We start from the raw sequence: 21,104 nt of genomic DNA, 5'->3' as shown, positions 1-21,104 counted from the left end.
GTATATCTGCATGGATGTATGCAATAAGTTTACCGAAAGGTATAGTGCAGACCTCCATGCTCTTCCATTTAACTGGATAAACTAATGTACACTATACTTATTTTTTAACACAAAACCCTATATATTAAAGATAACACTAAGTGGCTTCCATCACAGTTATATGTTGGATGTTATACGTATGATAGAGGCTGCCAAATGCAATGTGAACACACCCTAATATACACCCCAGCTTATGAGCTCACCTAAAATGAAGAAAGCCACCACAAAAAAAGAACCGCTTTTTTTTTAAATTATAACATAATTTCTATAGACCCATAAAATCAATGTGTTATACGGTAATTAGGCAATGTAATAGCGGTCGCTGTATCTATAGGACTGAAGTAATTGGAAGCAGCCAATTAAAATCCTCTGAATCGTTAGGAAAAGTCAGCGACGTGTATTAAAAAACTGTATCGATCCTAGACGTGTATAAGATAATTCATCCTTTATCGGCCAACCAAGTGTATGAAATTATTACTCCTAATCTCTCATTTATGGGATTCTATGAATTGCAGTTGACACTTTCTTGCTTTTATACTTTTCTATTGTACAAAGTGAAGTCTGACGGGGAATGATGTCATGTACTGAACCTTATGGGTTAATTTGCAGAAAGGTAGAAAAAGCATTGGTGCAGAATAGCATGATGAGCAGTTATAGATTGAAGATGTAAGATCATACTGAAGAGGTGGTGTGAGCCTAGTGTATAGCATGTGATGGGATCAGGAGCATTGCATAGAGAGCTAGCACAGAGGAGGCAGGGAGTGCAGTGCTGTGGTGGTAGTGCTGCTGGTGCTGGTGGTGGAAGAGATGCCTGCACTCCACTCTCTACTCCCCAGAAGCTCCTGGAGACACAGCCCCTCTCTCTGCCTGTGTCTTGCTCCCTCTGTGCCTCTTTCTGACGCAGAGAACTGGAAATCACCCTGTACCAGAGCTCTCAGCTCTCTGTAATCGTAGTCATCCTGACAGAGGGAGGGATTTTTGTTCCTCTAGTTGAAGATCGTGCATGCAAATGTTCCCTGGCTCTGCCTGTGACTGCTGCCACTCTCTCTAGTAACCATCCTGGTGGACATCTACTTTGCCAGCAGCTGCCACTTCCCAGGACCTCAGTGTGGTGGTGACCTGTAGACACTGGTAGCCCAGGGGAGCTGAGGAATTCCAAACATCAAGGGGGGGGGGCATCTATTTACCATTGGAAAGGTGGATCTTCTTCAGCATTAGGGACCTCCTCGTTCTATGGAAGAAGTGTGAAGCCTTGGGAAGACTGTGATTCCAACAAAGGGGTCTTGGGGATTTTTTTTTTAAATGCACAACGGATACAAATACCTTCAGGGGGCTCTGGAAGTCGTCTAGGAGGGGTTGACCGCGGACGCAAAAGGAAACTTGGCTATTAGATAGAGCGTCCGAGCGCGGATCGAGACCTGTTGTGCGCAAAGTAAGTTGGAGAAAGTAGGAAGCGGCTGATCCTGCTCTGGAGGGGGGCTCAAGGCACCGGGAAGACGACGAAGGGAGAAGAGAAGGCAGCAGGAGCCCCTGCCGGGAATATGGGCACATTGCGGGACCTGCAGTACGCTCTGCAGGAGAAGATAGAGGAGCTCAGGCAGAGGGATGCTCTCATAGACGAGCTGGAGCTGGAGTTAGATCAGAAGGACGAGCTCATCCAGAGATTGCAGAACGAGCTGGATAAGTATCGTTCTGTCATCAAACCTGCAACCCAACAGGCTCACAAACAAACTTCCAACACCTTAGGGGAACAGAGGACCAAGAGGCAGGCTATCTCAGCTGAGCCCACTGCCTTTGACATCCAGGATCTCAGCCATGTCACTCTTCCTTTCTACCCCAAGAGCCCACAGTAAGCAGCAATGTGTCCTTGTAGCATCCTGTCTGTGCTAGTTCAGTGCTCTCTGTATTGTCTCTGTCCATCCACCTGTGTATAGACGACCTACTGCACCTTCTACTTTCCATTTCTGTCTTCATCCTCTGCAGTAATGTATAACTAACACTTCTGTATGGGCTATTGTGCACATTTCTTCCCCCAAAAAATCCACAGTAACTGCACCCATCTCTATGTGTTGTTGTCAAATGTCCAGGTATGTGAAACTACATACTTTTCTATGTTCAAAAAATATGTTATGTGCTAAATATTGTGATGTTGGTGCCACTGATTTCATTCTTTCCTTAGCCCATCTCTGACTTGGGATTGTGTGTCAGGGGTATAGTGTGGGCACTGATCTCTAGGGGGTTAAGTGGTACAATTTGGTGCATGGAGTAGTTAACACATTCCTGTCCAGAACACCTTTCTAGCAACTTTGTGATTTAGTCATGAAGATTTCCTGCTTCTATACAGTATGGGGGTCTGGTTGTGATTCCCATTGGTCTGTCATTTGCTTTTATTATAAAAATGCAAAGCTGGCTGGTTACTAGACTACCACTGTGTTATATAGTCATGTATATCTTTCTGAAACAGTGTTAAATATTGCATAAAAAAATGAAGACATCAAAGAGAACACAGTTCATCAACGTTTCCCATGTGGTTTGATTATCCACCAGATCAAGAGGCATGTGCTCCAAATCATTCTGAATATCCTGATTAGAACAGAATGGGAATCCAAGTAGAGAACTAGGGGTGATGTATACAGCCTGTGAATCTGTATACTCCCCTTTATTATACAGACCCTGTGCTTTTAACTTGGACACTTTGCATTAGAGTCAAGTAAACAAAAGTAAGCAAAAAAAAAAAAAAAGTAAAATTTCACTGGCTATATCTACACTAAGGAAAGTCCTGTTACTTACTAATCCTTTAATATGTTACAAGTGTCCATTCACTTGGTCTCCAGAGGGCTTTTATCTGGTGATAGTGTAAGCTGGCTTGGAACACGTGGGTTGTGCTATCGTCATATGGTGAGCATTATGTCCAATGTGCTTCAAGATTTATATCACGTAAGGAAATATTGCGCATAGAAACATAGTATCATACATATAATACATGTTTACATACACTCTTACACACAGGTCCTAATAACTTCTATCAGGGGGATTGGAAATCCACTGCAAGGGAAGCTTTGGAGCTTTGGGTTAACCAAGGACAAACCTTTAACAATTTCTAGATCATATTTTATTGGGCTATAACTGTATAACGCGCATGTAAAACAACATATTGTTTAGAAAGGATATTGGTTTGTAACCTATGCCTCCCCCGCTGTTACATAACTACAACTCCCAGAATACAGCCATAGCCACTGGGTGTTTGGGCATACTAGGAGTTGTAGTTTGTAGGCACGGTTTGGAGAATACTGAAGACCTATAGCAAATACTGTGTGACCCATCTATAGCTAAACACACTCCTGCACACATATATAGCACCACTGTGTGGGAGTGACTCATTTTCTTTATTTTACTTCTTCACACTGTATTAAAAGTCACACTTAGAGGTATTACAGGGAACACATGGCGTCTGAAAATAGTAGCAATTGCTATCAGTATGCTGTCAACGGCAAACAGGAGAATCACCTCTCAGCAGGTTAACAGGTAGCAAACCACAGTCATTCTGCCTGAAGAAGATAGGAGCATCGATTTAAAAAAAATAACAATTTCCCAATCCCGCCTGCCATAGCAGAAATGAGAAAAGGGCTTTATTCCATTTATAAGACCAATCTGCACACAATAACATTTAGGAGCTTTTCAGCTTTTTTTTTTTTTTTTTTTACACAATGCAGTTCATCATCCTCTATATATTTAGCCAGTGCTGAATGCAGTTTATATAACCACAGTGTGGGTTAGCGGAATACATTCCCTAGAGAGGGTGATAAAATCCTTCAGAATTAAGCTCGAACAGCAGGGACAGTTTATAAAATCCTTGGGGGTTGCCAATGTCAATCACTAGGAGAATGCTTTGCCACATTTACTTTCCCTCTTATGCTTTCATTAGTTTTTTTTCTGCAGTTTCTCCTAATAGGGGTAGTGTGCTGTTCTCTACAGCGTAATATAACATAGAAGCATTTACATAGCTTGCAATGCAAACCTTTGCGTATCTCTAGTAGGGTTGGTGCCATCCTAGCCCCATCTTATATAACATATGTCATCTGCATTACACAATAAAACACCTCCTTTATGAAATAACTGGCTGCCATCTCCTGGTAGGAGTGATGGCAGAAAACAGTTTATGCTCTTATTGTTGCTGTTAGCTGATTCCGAGGCATGACCATATTTTGCTCCGTCTGCCTAGCAATGGAGGTTATGCCTGGTTCCCTAGCAACAGGAGGCTAACACTGGAATGTTGTGCTCTGAGGCATGGAATGATCCTATTCCTATACACTTCTCCATTCTATACGCTGTCTGTCTGCTGCTTATCAATGGTACCCTCTTCTTTTCTCCTTGTTGACTCACCCATCTGCTTTTATTCCATATTTTATGTCAGGTGAACTCTTTCTTTTCTTCTACTCTGCCCTCTCATTCTGCTTTAATCTTTACAACCACGCCAGCTTCTTAGCGTTCCATTATTGGTTTGACTACCTGCGTCTGTTGCTGTATTCCTTGGAATTCGTTTCCAATTGTGCCATGTCAGATGTGCTTCTACTATATGTTTTTGTGCTCTTTTTAACTGTCGGTGTTGTTGAAATAATAGGAATAGTTTGGTGATTCAGCTTTAGGAAATGTATTAAAGTGGAGGTAAAGTATTTCTGACATGTCAGCAAGACCACATGATAAAAATTGCTTACTCAGCATTTTATAGTCCAGTAAGTACAACATATCTTGAATGGCACAGTTATGTAACTGAGTATCGATGCCATCTGCAAGGGGTTACATTTGGACTCAATTTGTCACATATGAAGCTCAAATACAGAATATTTAAAAATGTTCAACATGTCCGATTAAAGGTTTAACTTAAAGCAGAAGTCTTGGCATGTGAAAAAATTTACAGTAGGCAAACAACCATTACTTATCTCTCCCCGTGCCTGTGAAGCACCAGGTCACAGGTGCCTGGACCCTGCCAGAAGACATTTTCCCTGAGTTGCAATGATATTATGACTCATGGGGAAAATGCCAGACCTGGCTGATTGCCCATCAGCCAATCAGTGACTGCAGCAGTGTTCTGCCCCAGTCAGTGATTGGCTGAGCAGGCAGTCCATCAACCATGTTATGACGTTGATGCCTAAGAAGATCCTGTAGCCTGGCTGGGGTCCCGGAGCAGCGAGCCAGCACTGGAGAGGCATCGGGAGAGGTGAGTATTTTTTCATGACTGGACTTCTCCTTTAATCAGTTTGGACCCCAATGTGAAATCTGAAGTAGCCCCCAAGTTATAACATGTTATTCATAGTATTGGTTTTCTTATAAGAAACTGATGGACATTCTGGACCGTTTTAGGTGCAAACACTACCTCTGCCTCCCCCATAGCTGTAGTTCTTTGTCAGGTTAGTTCTTTTCATACCTCTGATCACTGATAGGATCTTTCCTAGCAATTGTTGCCAGTTTCATTCTTTTCATCAAAATTTCATCTCGCTTCCATTGTTATCTTTAACAAAGGCAGTAGTAACAATTCTGAAAAGTTGAAACCAAGTTGTTGATCTGGTGTTTTGGATCTGTGTTTGAATGAAGGATATGAATGTATTGTAGGCATATTGAAATTATTTTATCAGAGTTGAGTGAGATGATTCATGAATATAATTTTCCTTTATGAGTTCAGTAATAAGCCTGACTGTCTCGCAACGGACCAAAGAACCATAAACTGTGAATAGAAAGACACGGAGATATTCAGGATCTCCTATGTCACATTGCTCATATTTTTCTCATTTGCCTGTCATGTTTTTATATCTTTTGATCCTATCAATGAATTCACTGTCGGCAAAACATTTAAAGGAAATTGTTTTTTTGCTATTCTAGAGAAAGCATCTAACCCGAGTGTCACGTATAGTGCACAGTACTAGTTTATACAGAAAATTGTCCATTTGAAAGAAAGGGAATGTTTCTTTCAACTTGTTCCTCAGAAGGTTTTCTCTGTACAAACACAAGTCATTTGAAATTTCTAGACAGGTTTCTTATCTTAAAGGAAAACAAGTCTATAAAGATGAGATACAACTAGGCAATGTCTTGTGAAGTCCATTCTTTCAAGTTTAGATCTTCTAGCAAAGATTCACTATTGGACAAATGTTTAACAGAATGTAGACCACAATAATAATAAAAAAAAGATTGTTTGGAATTTATAAAGATTCACAATTTGCTGATGGTTAAAATGGTGACAGTAGGACATTATTGCTGTTCAGTTGTGGATCATATTGGCAGTGGCCTCAAACCATTTGTTGCAGGTTAGAGATGTGGAGTCTAAGGAGTTCCCTGGTCTTAATCCTTAAACACTTCAAGGAAATATAGACTGTGCTGGAATTCTAGCTTAGGTCTTCAGAATTGTCATGGTTTGGTGGTGGAAGCACTGATATAGCTGTTGTGTAGTCCGGAACAAAGCTGAGAGTAGTCACATAGGAAGGCCACATAGGGAAGTCACATAGAATGTAACAAGCAAGAAAATGACATGATCGTATAATCTAAAATGAAGCCAGGAATGAGGGCTATAATTTCAAATACAAGCTTTAGGAAGATAAAGTATGGGAGGAGCAAAGTCAGGAACAAAGCTGTAGATCAATACTGAAGCCATCAATGCACGGGAAGAGGAGGGACAAGAAAAGGCAAACATTAATCTCCCAAGAAGGCTTGGAAAATTTTTCCCTTTTAAAAAAGTTGGTTTGCCTAATAATTTTGTCCGGTGTTGATTGCCTCTGCATATTAATTACTCTGTATGTTGGGATTGGTAGAGTTGTTGCATAAACCAGTAGGGCCATGATGGGATCTGGCAGCTCGAGAAAGAAGCATAAGGGGCTGGATGGGGACAGTTAGGGGGATGTAGACAGTCTGACGGACACAATTGAGTAACAGTGCCCAAATCTTAGAACTCTTCTACAAAATGCCTCCAAATCAGGCTTGAAGGCCTCTAGAGATATGGCAGGCACTTTTATCTTGTTCAGAAAGTTCCAAAATCCATAGTTAGTTCTCCAGAGTGATCTTTCTAGAGCCTGGTAGTCTGTATAGAGTTTTAATCAACTGTGCTTATTTTTGACAAAGAAGATTGTGGCCCTCCAGGCAAAGACAGTTCCCAGATACAACAGTAAGCTGAAACAGCACCAGTTGGTATAGCAAACAAGTTAGAAAGCAGTGCACACCTCACCAAACACGACCCATCGGTCCAGAATCAATTCACAAAAGTAACTCCAGAGACAACATTTTAAGTGAAAAACAATGTGATTCTATATTCACATCCTACTAAGCGACTTTTTGGCTGTTCCTCAGCCTTTCTCAAGCGTTCAGAAACGTCGCATAGTAGGATGGGATTAAAGAATCACATTGTTTTTCACTTGAGCTATTTTTGTGGTTCCCAGATACAGTGTCTCACTCAATGTTTCCTTCTCAATACTTCTGAGAAGTATTACCTGGAAGCAGCAAGATGGTGCAGTAATAAGGATGAGGCTCTCTGAAGCTTTCCAGTGACGTCATCCAAAGAGGAAATTGTGCAGAAAAGAAGTAGATGGACACAAGGAAAGCAGAGGAAATACATCTTGGTTCCTTAAATAACTCACTCTTAGGAAGCATTCAGTTAAGTAGTAAGTAGCCAGTAATAAAGCATTGAGATTATACTGCTCCATTAGGGGTGGACCCTGGGACATCTTCTGACTACATTATCATCTTGCTCAGTGCATTTAAAACCGATGTCTTGTGACTACATTCTTGATTACCCTTTACCTTCTCTTTATGCCTTTGCCACCATCAATAAGATCTACCTGTGCTTCTATAACATAGAAAAATGCTTTAATTCTGTGGTGCAAAGTGTCAAGGAAGCTTTCTAATATGCCTGAAATGCAGCAAGCTGGAATGTCTCCACATTCCTTCTATTTCCCTTCCTATGCATGACCCTGGTTTGAGGTCAGCTTCCAGCTGACTGTCAATCAAGCAAGCAGGGACAGGGATGGGAGGGGAACAAGGAGGTATTCCTGTTTGCAGCACTTCAGGAGCTTGGGAACACCTCTGTCACTTTGTACTGGTGAATAAAACCATTTTTATACAATATTGAAGCGCAGACAGATATATGACTAGCATCATGTGTCTCCTTACCACAACAGTTATCTAATAGTATCAGAAGTTTGGAAAGGGAATTACACCTGACCAAGTTACTTTAAGGATGAATTTTTTGAGATTGACGACACATGGATGCTGTAAAATTAGCATTGTTTGGTCTTCCCATCCATTTAAAACACTAAAAGAGAGTGAATATTCTTAAACATCCACATATAATAATATTGCCTCACTACTGTAAGGCTCAATTCACACGGAGCAAAACTGGTGGAATTCCGCTGTGGAGAATCCTGCCAGCCTCCCTGTCATAATGACAGTCTATGGGAGGTTCGCATGCATTCTCTCTCCGTGCTGAAGAATGGACATGTCCATTCTTCAACGTGGAGAGACGCGGTGAGAGGAGGCGCGCGAGCCTTCCATAGACTGTCATTATGTCAAGGAGGCTGGCGGGATTCTTCGCTGTAGAATTCCACCAGTTTTGCTCCGTGTGAACGGAGCCTAAATATAATATTAATAATAATATAACCATCATATTGTTCCAATGGATCAAAAATATAGCAACTGCAGCAGTCTTTGTTCCAATATTATACTCTTTTGTGTATACAGGTGAGCAGCAGACCAGCATGTTGCCATAGTTACAGACTACTAACAAACCTTGTGCGTAGTCTGATCCTGAAGTCCTTTCATATTTTATGCCTGATTTATAACTTAGATTACATACCAGAGCTACATTTAATATTCTGCTGGTTGTTAGTGGAAATAAACAACAAGCCTGTTTATGACCGGACCCCTAGCTATAACACAAGGTTGGTAGACATTGTATGTTGTCTGATGTAAATATATTTTTATGTTACAGGGAGGGAGTATACAAAATCCTGAACTCTGCTCTGGGCTGTATCTTAGGGCCAGAACAACATATGTAATTCAATGTATTTACAAAATATATACAGATTAACCCCCTATGTGCACTACAAAATGGTATTCAGTCATTCATTATACACATAGACAAATGTACGCTTTGGGGGCTTTGTGTTAGAAGATTGCGCCACCATCCCATCAAGAGACTTCATCAAAGAGAAATTCAAATGTCTATTTTTACATTTCAAAACTAGAACAGAATTTCAGACATCAAGTGGAAGTTAAGAAACATTATTGTCCTATTTAAGTTCATGTGAGCTGCAGTTGCTATGACAGCCGAAGATGCAGCATATTACAGTATTTCCTAGATTGGATTAAATATTCCAGCTGACTTTATCTGCACTGCAGGGTATATTACTTTGTTGTATCTCAGTGGGGGGGCTGCTTATTTCTTTATTCTGGGGTTTCGGCACATTGACCGGTAAGTTTATTCCCTATGGTTCACTTCGCATAAAGATTTTTGATGAGCCAATCATTCAGGTTCTTGGCATATTGAAACTCGTGACGAGAACATATTGTGTGGATTTACAAGGCAAAATGCACTGCAGTAAAATTCCATTAATACAACACCTAGGGGGTCCTGAAATCTCATTAAAGGTGTATTCTAGGGATTCATTTTATTTAAAAACTATGCCCAGGCAGGTAGAAAATAGAAAAATAACATATACTTACCCCCCTTGCTCCCCATCACCACTGTTGTCACAGAGCTCATAGTCCTACTGTCAGGGTTGAATTGCACAGCTGACAAGCTGCCACTAGTGTCCTGCCTACACCAATAATTTCTCAGATACCCCTGAGTGTTTGTTCACACGCTGCCTTTTTTCCCACTTTTAATGGACGTCTTTTATGTTAAAACTAAACATTTAAAAATGGAACCTTAAATGGAAAGCAAAAACGCAGTGGGAACCTAGTCTAACAATGGCCACCATTATAAAATAACGTCTGTTTTTTGGCCTCAAAATTATAGGTGCCCTACAAAATAGCCATCAGACAAAAAAGTTGCCCTAGTCTGGCATGGAAGATAAGTAGTCCCAGGTCAGATCACCATAATAATTACCAGGTCTAGCACTTTTCCTTTGCATTAGGAATCAAACAAGTGGACGGAATGTAAAACCGATCTAATAATAACGATTAAATGGAATCTAGCCCCAGGTTAGGCAACCTTCCCCTTCTGATTGGTTCTAATAGGACAAGAAACAGGTAGACTGCACACACTTTTATTATGTTAACTTTAACTTTTGTAAATATGTACTGGGAACCCCGGTTGTGATCTTTTAGTCCACTAACCTATCCATCGGCTCCTGTAGAACGCCTTCTGATGAATATTCATCTGGCACTCTACAGCAGCCTAAAATGACTGCAGAGCACCAGCTTCATCAGTAGCCATTCTGCAGATGCCAGTGGACAGGTGGATGGGTGCACTAAGGGCCAAAGACTGTCCACAATGGACCAAACACCCTCATTAACATATTCACAAAAGCTACTCAATAATGCAGTAGTGATGCAACTTAATGAAGGTTTGTGCAGCCTTCCTGTCCCCTGCTTTAATAGAATCTATCAGTAGGTTAGAGTCAGCTAACCTACTGTTGGATTATCTTTAATTCTAGTTAGGCTACTGGCATTTATAACAACATTACTATTCCTTATATCACTACCAGTTATATTTTGCTAATTATTATAAATTGGTACAATAGATTGTTCCCTTTCAGTAATTATACAACCAGTAGAATATACCCATATACCCACTGGGCAAACATTATTCCGTGTTCTGTACTTTTTTTTCTTATAAATTTCCAATCCATAGAACTTCTATTACATCTTCTTATAGGCCATGTTTACACAACGTATCTTTTGCATAAATCACGTCCGTTGTTGCAATTTGCAACAACGGCTGTGATTTATGCAGAAAATATGAATATGTCACCCTTGAGCTGTGTCCACACTGCTTTTGTGTTTCCATTTAATGTATACATTGTAGGTTGTGTTTACTTTTTTTTTTTTTACTGATTTTATTGCGGTATTTTTACCTCACTATGCTCCTCCAGGGTCCTCCTACAGCATCTTCATTTAACCCACTAAATGTTCCCACCTCCAGCCCATGTTTACATAACTTATGTTTTGTATAAATCACGGCCGTTGTTGCAAATTGCAACAACGGCCGTGATTTATACAAACCATACGTTGTCTGCGAATTAATGGAATCCCGGCCGGAGCTTATACACATTGTATAGCGGCTGCAGAAGACATGTCAGCGGCTGCAAAAGACATGTCAGTTCACACTGTGTGCAGCGGTGAATTGGGATGCCGGCGTACACGGGTGCACCTGCATCCAAATTTACCAGAAGTGAAGATCCACTGGCTGGGATGATGTTCAGTAACACCAGAGTTCTGTGATCCCGACGGGTCATAGAACTGCTGGTGTTATACATTGTGTGCACATGGCCCCAAGGTGGACTTGTCTCAGCAGTGACAGCCCTCTCAGCCAATCAGTGGCTGCAGCGTTGTCCCACTTGAGTCAGTGACTAGTTGAGTAGCTGTCACTGCTGAAACAAGGTAAGAAAAGGCGCTTTATTACTATATAAGGGCAGTAATATATAATTTTTTTAATGGCTGAAGTACCCCTTTAAGCATCCGTAATCATAATTTTTTTTTTCTTTACAAGTTCGAAAAACATGCATTATACGAAAGGGACAAAACATAAACTAGAAATTAGTGAAATGTAAACGGAAAAACTGTAAACTCTTCTCCAGTGTCAGTGTAGCTAAGGAAAACTGCTCCCTCCTCCTTCCACCACTGTGTGGGACGTTACACAAGAGCCTAAGCATTACTGTGCAAGAAAATGGTCTTCATGAAACAAATAACAACAGATTAACTGAGAACATATATGGAAAGAAGAGTTTGGCTGCGTGTGAAGTCCTCCAGCTGTGCATATACACCAGCCTTGTGTATTTCTTCTACCCCTCACTGTTACCCTTATGCCCTTGGAATGATTCGGACTCATGAGACAGCAGTCAGTATAGAAGGTATCATTAACAATCTGCGTCCATAAGGTCTCTTCTTTTTTTTTCTGTCGCTGGCTCTTACATCCTGTGGTGTAAGGTTATTCTCAGGCTTCTGGTCTAGCTTGGGAGCTGCTCTGTGCTATGTCTCTAGGGAGCAAAAAAAACTTCGCTATAGTGATATTTTATCCTTTTAAGGGAAATAGCTGGAGTTGGGCTCCGGAGAAGGAGGCTGCGGAGAAGGAGCAACACCCAGTAAAAGAAACAGAATTGTCACATTCATCTTCAACCCAAACACATGACTGGAGCGATTTCAGCGCAGTGCAAACATTTTCATGTCAATTCCAAACTTTTGTAATTAACGAGTGCGTTGCGAATGTGGGAATCAGGATAACAGTGTGGGGGAGTGTGGAAATGACATGCTGAATTCTAAAGCAAACTTTCTGTTCCTTATCTAGGCCAAATGAAATTATTTCTGTGTTGGAAAACAAGTGAGGGGCACGCTCATCTCGCTGCCAACTTATCTCTCTTTTCACTGCGGCTGTAAGCGTTTGATAAATGGGTAGACATTACTAATTGTTTCCAATCGTTATTTTCAAATTAATCATTATTTCCTTCGGCACAGATTGGCAAAGCATCCTCATCCATATCGCATTATATGAGCAGTGCAATATTTAATAGAATTGCAAAGACTTTTGATGGCTGTAAGCTCCTTATGATCAGTGTCAATGCCAAGTTCTTTTTTTTTTCCCCACCAAATGAATTATGAAAATATATTCTGCAAAGGCGCACAAAGGAGAGGAGACATGGTTACCGTGCCTGGAGGAAAGAGGGCATTAATTAAAAGGAGTTCCATGCTTAAATAAATGCATCCTTGATAAGTCAGGTTGGTTACATGTTTAGTCTTACGCTGCTTAAAGTGGAAATAGTGTAAAGGTTTAGCATAATTACTTTCCTTTGCTGAAAGTTGCTGGTGTGGGCTCCAAGCAACACATTACTCTGGGCGCTGATGCAACTAAGAATCACGTCTGCTTTCCATGCAAAGTAATATCCACGTCTATGAAATCCAATGAGCACACTTTCAACAAAATTTTGAGATCAGAATTTCATTAGGACTAATCTTAGTACCCTATTTCCCATATACATGACACCTACACAATGCAGGGATGCGGAAATCTTGGCTGCTGTTTGCAAGGCCCTTTTAGTGGATGATGGTTGAACTGACCTTTAATATAAGGGCTCAAACAGAAGCAATAACCTCCATCTCTGCTCCGTAACCTACTTTCATGGATACAAATATACAGTAGGCTTAATAAACTGCCACAAATAAATAAATAACTGGGGGAACTTACTTAAGCTATCAAATACTTGGGGCCCTAAACATGGGGCATTTATGAGCCAAACAAGCTGACATCCCCCTGGGTAATAGGGCCAGCGATCAGCCAACAAATAAACATAAAAAAACCATTGCTCATTGGCTGCACAGCCCCCTGTATAATAGGGGACATGCCGCCAACAATTAATGAGAGCCGCATGAACGATGTACCGATTGTTTGTGCGTCCAACCCCCACCCAGTGATCGAGCTTTGTAATAGCCTCAGTTAAAGGGGTTTATTACTGTATGGTAAATTGGTCAGTGTACAGTATTAGTAAGTTTACTCATTGTATATACTGACAGCAGCTTCTTGTGTACATCATAGTGCTAAAATCAAGCTTCCCTCCTCCAGGCTGTGCTGTCTTGCTTTTTGGTGAGTCTGTCCATAAAACGGCCGACATGGAGGAGCATGTGACCATGCTCCGTCCCCCAGTGTCCACCACCGACCCTGTATTTGCCTGTGGAGGACATGGAGGGGGGGGGGGCATTGTCACATGCTCCTTCATGTAAGCCATCTTATGGACAGACTCACCACAGAGCAGGGCAGCACAGCCTGGAGAGGGGGGGAGGTCTAATTTTAGGTGTATGAGGTACACTGAAAGCTGCTGACACTTACTAATACTCTACACTGAATCATTTCAATATAAAGTTTCCAACCCATTTAATGAGCACTGACTTAAAAGATCTTTGTCCGTTTACAGAGAGCATTCGGCCATCTAATAGGGTCCTTACACAGTGCAAACATACATGGTTTTTTAATGTGCCAGATTTATCACTCTGTATTAGGCTGGCTGATAAATCTGGTACACCTGAGTGTCCATCTGGCTTAGATTACATTTTCGTTGCTGTACTTTACATCAGATTTGTGCCCCAAAATTTTGACACATTTAGATCACATTGACTTTTTTCCAAAATCACGGTCCTTTCTGATAAACCATATCCACTTTCTTTTTGAGCAGCAGAAATCTAGTAACAGAGATAAGTAAAGTTTTCTTTCCCTGCTTCTCCTGATTGTTACTATTTGCTGCATTATAGACAAACCTCAGCACTTTGTATTCTGCTGATAGATTTATAGTGCAATAAGAAGTGCTGGGGAAAGCTAAAACACCTGGATAACATGCCGGAAGAATACACCTCTATGGTTTCTGTCACAAAAAGATTAAATCCGGTGCTTGTTCTTTTTCCATCTTCTTGATGGACAACCTCGTTTGTCCAACATTTTATTTTTGTGTTGTGTCGCAGACATCCCAGTTGTATACAATTATGATCTAAAATGGGCTTTTAATTAGGGATTAGGAGCAGCGTCTGCTGCATTGCCTTCTATTAATAACCAGTCTTGGCTTAATTCTCTAGAAAATGATCAGCCTCCCATCCTGAGCCACATGATCATAAATATAGAAGCTAGTGAAGCATGTTTGAATGAGGGGGAAAAAAGTTATATAAGAGTAGTATACTTGTGTGGACACTTTCAATACAGTACGCAGAGACTTCTGAGTTATCCCTGACTCCTATGGGATGCTTGGTGACAGACACTAATGGCAGCCATTACTGTGGCTATAGGGAATGCCACCCAGCTTTCAGCAGCCATGAATGACATATAAGTCTGCACAGCTCATAAATCATGCACACAGTAGAATCTGCCATATAGTGCTCCATAGAGCACTACATTATAGAGATATTCTCGTTTAAAAGCAATGTCTTATGTAATACTGAATGAAATCTGATTAAAACTGAAGGCATACAGCCCTACAGTGCATTAACCCTTTAGAATACAAGGGAAAGGTGTGTGTGTGTGTGTGTGTGTGTGTGTGTGTGTGTGGGTGGCTTATGTACTGTACATCTTAAAGATCTTATCCACCTCTACCGCTTGTTATTCTTGTGCAAGTTTTGCAGTGGTTTTACAGCTATATTCAGCTGTAGTAGTTATTATTGTGGGAACACAGAGAATAGGAAACAAACCAATAAAAGGAAACAAAAAGTTTTTGTTTACTAAATAAATAACTTGTCCAAGGGGAGAGGGGAAGTTACTGATGTACGCAGTGTTTCTCTTGCACATACCAGCCAGTCATTGATGGAACTTACCATTCGAGCTGGGGCTGTCCAAGCGGGACATAAGTAAACAATGTTGCATCTGTGGCTAAAATTCATGGGGTTTGGGGGGGGGGGGCACTTTAAATGAAACTATTGTACATAACATAATATGAAAGCAAAGACGGAATGAAGATTACATTAACCAATTGTGATCAACTGATGGTCAAGGATTTTACATAAGAAAGTATACACATATAGGCTATGCTCCGACTGCGTTGTATTTAAGTAAAGAACAGACGCTGGTTGCGATGGAATCAGTGTCCGTTCTTTACCGCAGGGGCAGCTTTGCATTGAAGTCCATGAAATGCCATTCGCTGTGTTCACACAGCGTTATTTTAACGCCCGTTCTTTAGAAAAGGCGTTAAAATAATGTACCTGCCTATTATTTCACAATGACTAGCAGAAAAAAGTTAATACCATTTGACTACATAATAAGGCCATGTTCACACAACGTATGTTGTACATAAATCATGGCCATTGCAAATAATGCAAAATCTAGGGCACAGCCTAACTTTAGACCCCTAGAGAGACTATGAACTTTTCTGCAACTGTTAAAGAGAATGTGCTAAGTGTGAATGAAGCCATCAAGCTGTGTAATTCTTCTTAAAACTGATATTTATTATGTGACTACCAAGCATATGTATCTCTCTTTAAAGTGGTTATCCAGCGAAAATCTTTTCAGTCTGACACAATGGGGGACATTTATTAAGTCTGGCGTTCTCTACACCGGGCGTAAAAATGTCCCCGCAACGCCGACCGTATGGAGATTTATGTAGAGGTGCACTGACTCTACATTAATCCCACGCACACCAGTGTGTGCACCAGAAAACCTACGCCAGCTCAGAGTGAAAAATGATAAATGAAGAGGACCCAGAGTCCACGCCCCCCGTTCCACCCCTTCACACCCCCTCCCCGCCCCCCTGGTGAAGCTGGCGTAAAGATGCAAATATTTATTCACAAAACGGCCATTTGCAAATAAAGTTATTTGCATCTGCCCATTTTACGCCAAAAAATACAACTTTTTCCTTTGATAACTTTCCCCCAATGTTCTCTGCTGCCACCTCTGTCCGAGACAGGATCTGTCCAGAGCAAGAAAGGCTTTCTATCGGAATTTGCTTCTGCACTGGACAGTTCCTTTCTCAGACAGAGGTGGCAGCAGAGAACACTGTGTCAGACTGAAAAACAAAACATAATTTACTGCAGGATATACAGCAGCTGATAAGTCCTGGAAGACTTGAGATTTTTAAATAGATTACAAATCTATATAACTTTCTGAAACCAGTAGATAACCCTTTAAGAAACTCAATACAAGACAAGTCGTCTGCACTCAGGAGTTAGTACCCTAACACTAGGACCCTCGAACAAGAAACACAATACGAGAAAATGCCATTTAGAATAATGCAGTCACCTTGTTCCTGCAGTTCACATGCACAGTGAGACAGCCTAGTACATACTGTAGCCGGAATCTCAGGTGAGAAGTCCCCATCTCGGAGAATAAGGTGTAATCAGCAGCATTACTTCAGCTGTTAATGAGATGTGATCAGCCCTGTTCTAATGACTGTGCTCGGATTGTGTGCATGATAAATACGCAGGTTCATCTAAGGAAATATAACACGGAAGGAATGGCATTTTAAGTCAATATCCTGGCATAATTAATAATGATTTTGCAGACAGTCTATCCAGCTTACGGCTGATTTATACAGGAAAATAACTGAGCTTCATAGCTGTGAGCTTTCCAACTAACTCCTGCCATAAATATTCAGCATTGATTCTTCCACATTTAGCTGTTTCTAGTGTTTGTTGGATTATTTTTTCATTTAGATGATTATGGTAAGGCGGCATGTCCTTCTTTTTTCTTTGTCTTGCAGCTAATTTTTTGGGCAGCTCTTTAATGGAGTGTGTTATGTAGTAGCAAAATAGCATCTGTCCAATGGAGGGAGGGTATTGCTCCATAGTGGGACCATGTAGTTCAAGGGGGGTATTATTAACTGTGCCTGCTTCTACCACTATTCTAGATACAAATCCTTCTCACTGGGTAGGGAAGAACTGACTATGGGGGAGATTTATCAAACATGGTGTTCCACTTTTTATTCCTCACAGAATCTTTGGAAAAGGAAAGGTGGAAGGTGATTGGTTGCTAGGGGCAACTGGGCCAGTTTCACTTTACAACATGGGGGAAATTTATCAAACATGGTGTAAAGTGAAACTGGCTCAGTTGCCCCTAGCAACCAATCAGATTCCACCTTTCATTTTCTAAAGAGTCTGTGACGAATGAAAGGTGGAGTCTGATTGGTTGCTAGGGGCAACTGAGCCAGTTTCACTTTACACCATGTTTGATAAATCTCCCCCTATGTGTCTAAGGGCCCAACTAATTATAATGTTTTTAGCCTATTTATTCAGAGACTGTAAAACTGTATAAATCACAGCTACGACTTTGTTATATATGTATTCAGTGCAGAAAATCCTCTGACAGCAAAATATACCCGCCGTCCTAATCACGGTTCTCTCCTAACTGTTTGCTACAATATCTCAGTGTAGGTAAAGTACATTACTTTACATTGTTATATTGTTTAACTCACTCCATTGCCTACTTTTTCTGTAACATTTTTTAAATGGAACATGTCAGAAGTTTCCTCATTCAGAAATATGGGCAGCATGAAACATACAACTTTTGGGGAGCAATACTATACTTTAATAAAAAAATGTTTGCAGGACTTTGCCTTTAAGTCTCTGCTTGTAAACGTGAATATGTCCATTCACTGACATCAAATAATCTTCATATATAGTGAAGATTTAAAACACTCTGCTTCACATTTAGGGTGCCTTCACACGTAACGGATCCGCAGTGGATTTCTCGATTCAGATAGAGCTGGCACAATGTGAACCATCAAATGAGATCTAAATCAGCTTGTAGTCAATTTAGCTCCAAACTATGCCTGCGATTACCAGACATAATTGTATTTTTTTTTTTTACTTGAGCACAAGCCAAAATGAGCCAAAACTATTAGGAGGTGCATGTGCCTTTAAATAGATTTGGTGCAATTTTTCTCCCAAAAAGTTTTAAGACAATTTTACTAAGGGTAAGATACATGTATAGATCACCTTCTCCACGCTCTGGCTTGCTTCCGGGGTTCCGGGCACGTCCCGCTCGGTCAATCAGTGCGCTGCCCCGCCGCAGCACACTGATTGGCTGAGCGGGATCTGAAGACGCCGGGAGCCCTGAAGCAAGCCGGAGCAGAGAGCAGGTGAAGTATACGCTCCGGCGGTAGGGGGGTTAATGGGGCGGGCTGCTGACATACTCACAGCTGTGAGTTTGTCTGCCCATAGAGTGTACAGGGAAAGGATCTACAGCGAATTTCGCTGCGAATTTGCAGCGAGAAATCCACTGCGGAAATGTTACATGTAAAGGCACCCTTAGTAAGATTGTCTTAAAACTTTTTTGGAGAAAAATTGCACCAAATGTATTTAAAGGCACATGCACCTCTTTATAGTTTTGGCTCATTTTGGCTTGTGCTCAAGTAAAAAAAAAAATTACAAATCTCATTTGATGGTTCACATTGTGCCAGCTCTATCTGAAGCCATAGGAAGACACAACAGGGTCTGTAAGGTATATTTTACTCCATAAAGTAAATCCTCCTTGTGCTCATTGTACTGGTATACCTGCAGGATAAGCCACTGGAATACATTTCTCTGCTAATAATGCTCATTTTAGCATACATACAGTGATCTGCACTGACACTGAACTCCTTTTATCTGTCCAGAATCTATTCTAGGCTCAGGTAAGAGCTGTCAGCACTGCACCAGATGTAATCCTAGCTGTGTTAGTACTGCTTGAGTAGTGCGATGAGCTGCATTTACTGTCTAATAGTGTCACACAGTGGGACCCTGTGGCAGGACTTCAGCCTCACGGTATATAAATATATTCATTCAGTAGTCTCAGCATGATCAAATGCTCGCACTGTATGAACCCAAATTGCTTTTACGTCATGCTAATCACATGTATTTCCACTGCTCTACATGGCTTTGCCACATGTATTAAAAGACCATTGTGATTATCATAAGGTATATGGGATGTAGTCTGTGTGTTTCTGTACAGCAGATGAAATTATTACTTGCTATAGAGGATTGCATATAACTAAGCAAGGGTTGCCCAGGGTAATGCTTCAGAGGACTAGAAAATGAGGCAGTTTTCTTCTCAGTAGATAGTCATCTAGCAGTGGTTTGTGGGGATGGACGACTAGCCGCTTAAATGCTATCTGAAAAGTGATGGAGTGCATTACTGTGCATGTAATTCATGCTCTGGGTGAAATTTCCATTGCAGAGGGGATCCCATTAGATGAAGCCCTGATTGGTGCAGAGTTTTTCCCCTGGTGAGGTCCTGATTGGTGCAGAGCTTCCCCCCTAATGAGGTCCTGATTGGTGTAGAATTTCCCCCCTGGTGAGGTCCTGATTGGTGCAGAGCTTTACCCCTGGTGAGGTCCTGATTGGTGCAGAGCTTCCCCCCTAATGAGGTCCTGATTGGTGTAAAGCTTCCCCCCTAATGAGGTCCTGATTGGTGTAGAGTTTTCCCCATGGTGAGGTCCTGATTGGTGCAGAGTTGTTCCCCTGGTGAGGTCCTGATTGGTGCAGAGCTTCCCCCCTAATGAGGTCCTGATTGGTGTAAAGCTTCCCCCCTAATGAGGTCCTGATTGGTGTAGAGTTTTCCCCCTGGTGAGGTCCTGATTGGTGCAGAGTTGTTCCCCTGGTGAGGTCCTGATTGGTGCAGAGCTTCCCCCCTAATGAGGTCCTGATTGGTGTAAAGCTTCCCCCCTAATGAGGTCCTGATTGGTGTAGAGTTTTCCCCCTGGTGAGGTCCTGATTGGTGCAGAGTTGTTCCCCTGGTGAGGTCCTGATTGGTGCAGAGCTTCCCCCCTAATGAGGTCCTGATTGGTGTAGAGTTTTCCCCCTGGTGAGGTCCTGATTGGTGCAGAGCTCCCCCCCCTAATGAGGTCCTGATTGGTGCAGAGCTTTACCCCTGGTGAGGTCCTGATTGGTGCAGAGATTTCCCCTTAGTGAAATCCCAAATGGCTCATAGCTTTTCCCCAGGTGAAGTCCTAATTGGTGTAGAACCTCCCCCAGGTGAGGTCATGATTGATTAAGAGCTTCCCCTGGTGAGGTCCTGATTCTTGTAGAGCTTCCCCCTGGTGAAAGTGACACATTTTTGTGCAAAGCCCCATAGGCGGGAAGGTGGTGTGGCATTGCATGAGCATTTAGTATAATTCACACCTGCAGCCTTAAATTATTGATAAAATCTACCCAAGGTCAGACTACCGCATGTGCACCTCTTGATAAGTCCGGTGAAGAAAAAGTGTTACTTTTTGATGACCATCCTGTTTTTTATATTTTATTTTATTTTATTTTACCAATGGCTAACTGGCCTTGGTACAAGAGATAAGCTAACAATACACTTTGGATATCTGTCGACAGAACAGTCAATCATTACCACTTTGGGTCTCCTCATCCATTCGTACTTTCTATGTGTTCTGAAACAGAAGTGTAATAAACAGCCTCCAGACTCTGTATGCCCCATG

The 21,104-nt window shown here is 41.4% G+C and overlaps 1 protein-coding gene across 2 annotated transcripts in view; it reads left to right on the top strand.

The window, feature by feature from the left end:
* The window catches only part of PRKG1 (protein kinase cGMP-dependent 1), a 788,657-nt gene that overhangs the window by 138,188 nt on the left and 629,365 nt on the right, over positions 1 to 21,104 (top strand). Inside the window, exon 1 of one of the 2 annotated variants that reach the window (XM_069980326.1) lies at positions 892 to 1,888. The exons of the other annotated variant lie outside the window; for it this stretch is intronic. Coding sequence (XP_069836427.1) covers positions 1,581 to 1,888 — 308 coding nt within the window. The 5' untranslated portion in view covers positions 892 to 1,580. Of the gene's footprint in view, positions 1 to 891; positions 1,889 to 21,104 lie in introns of those variants that run through there. 2 annotated transcript variants of the gene reach the window in all.

The sequence above is a fragment of the Dendropsophus ebraccatus genome, chromosome 8 (assembly GCF_027789765.1).
Source record: "Dendropsophus ebraccatus isolate aDenEbr1 chromosome 8, aDenEbr1.pat, whole genome shotgun sequence".
Lineage (NCBI taxonomy): Eukaryota > Metazoa > Chordata > Amphibia > Anura > Hylidae > Dendropsophus > Dendropsophus ebraccatus.
This window is presented reverse-complemented; position numbering and strand designations above follow the sequence as displayed.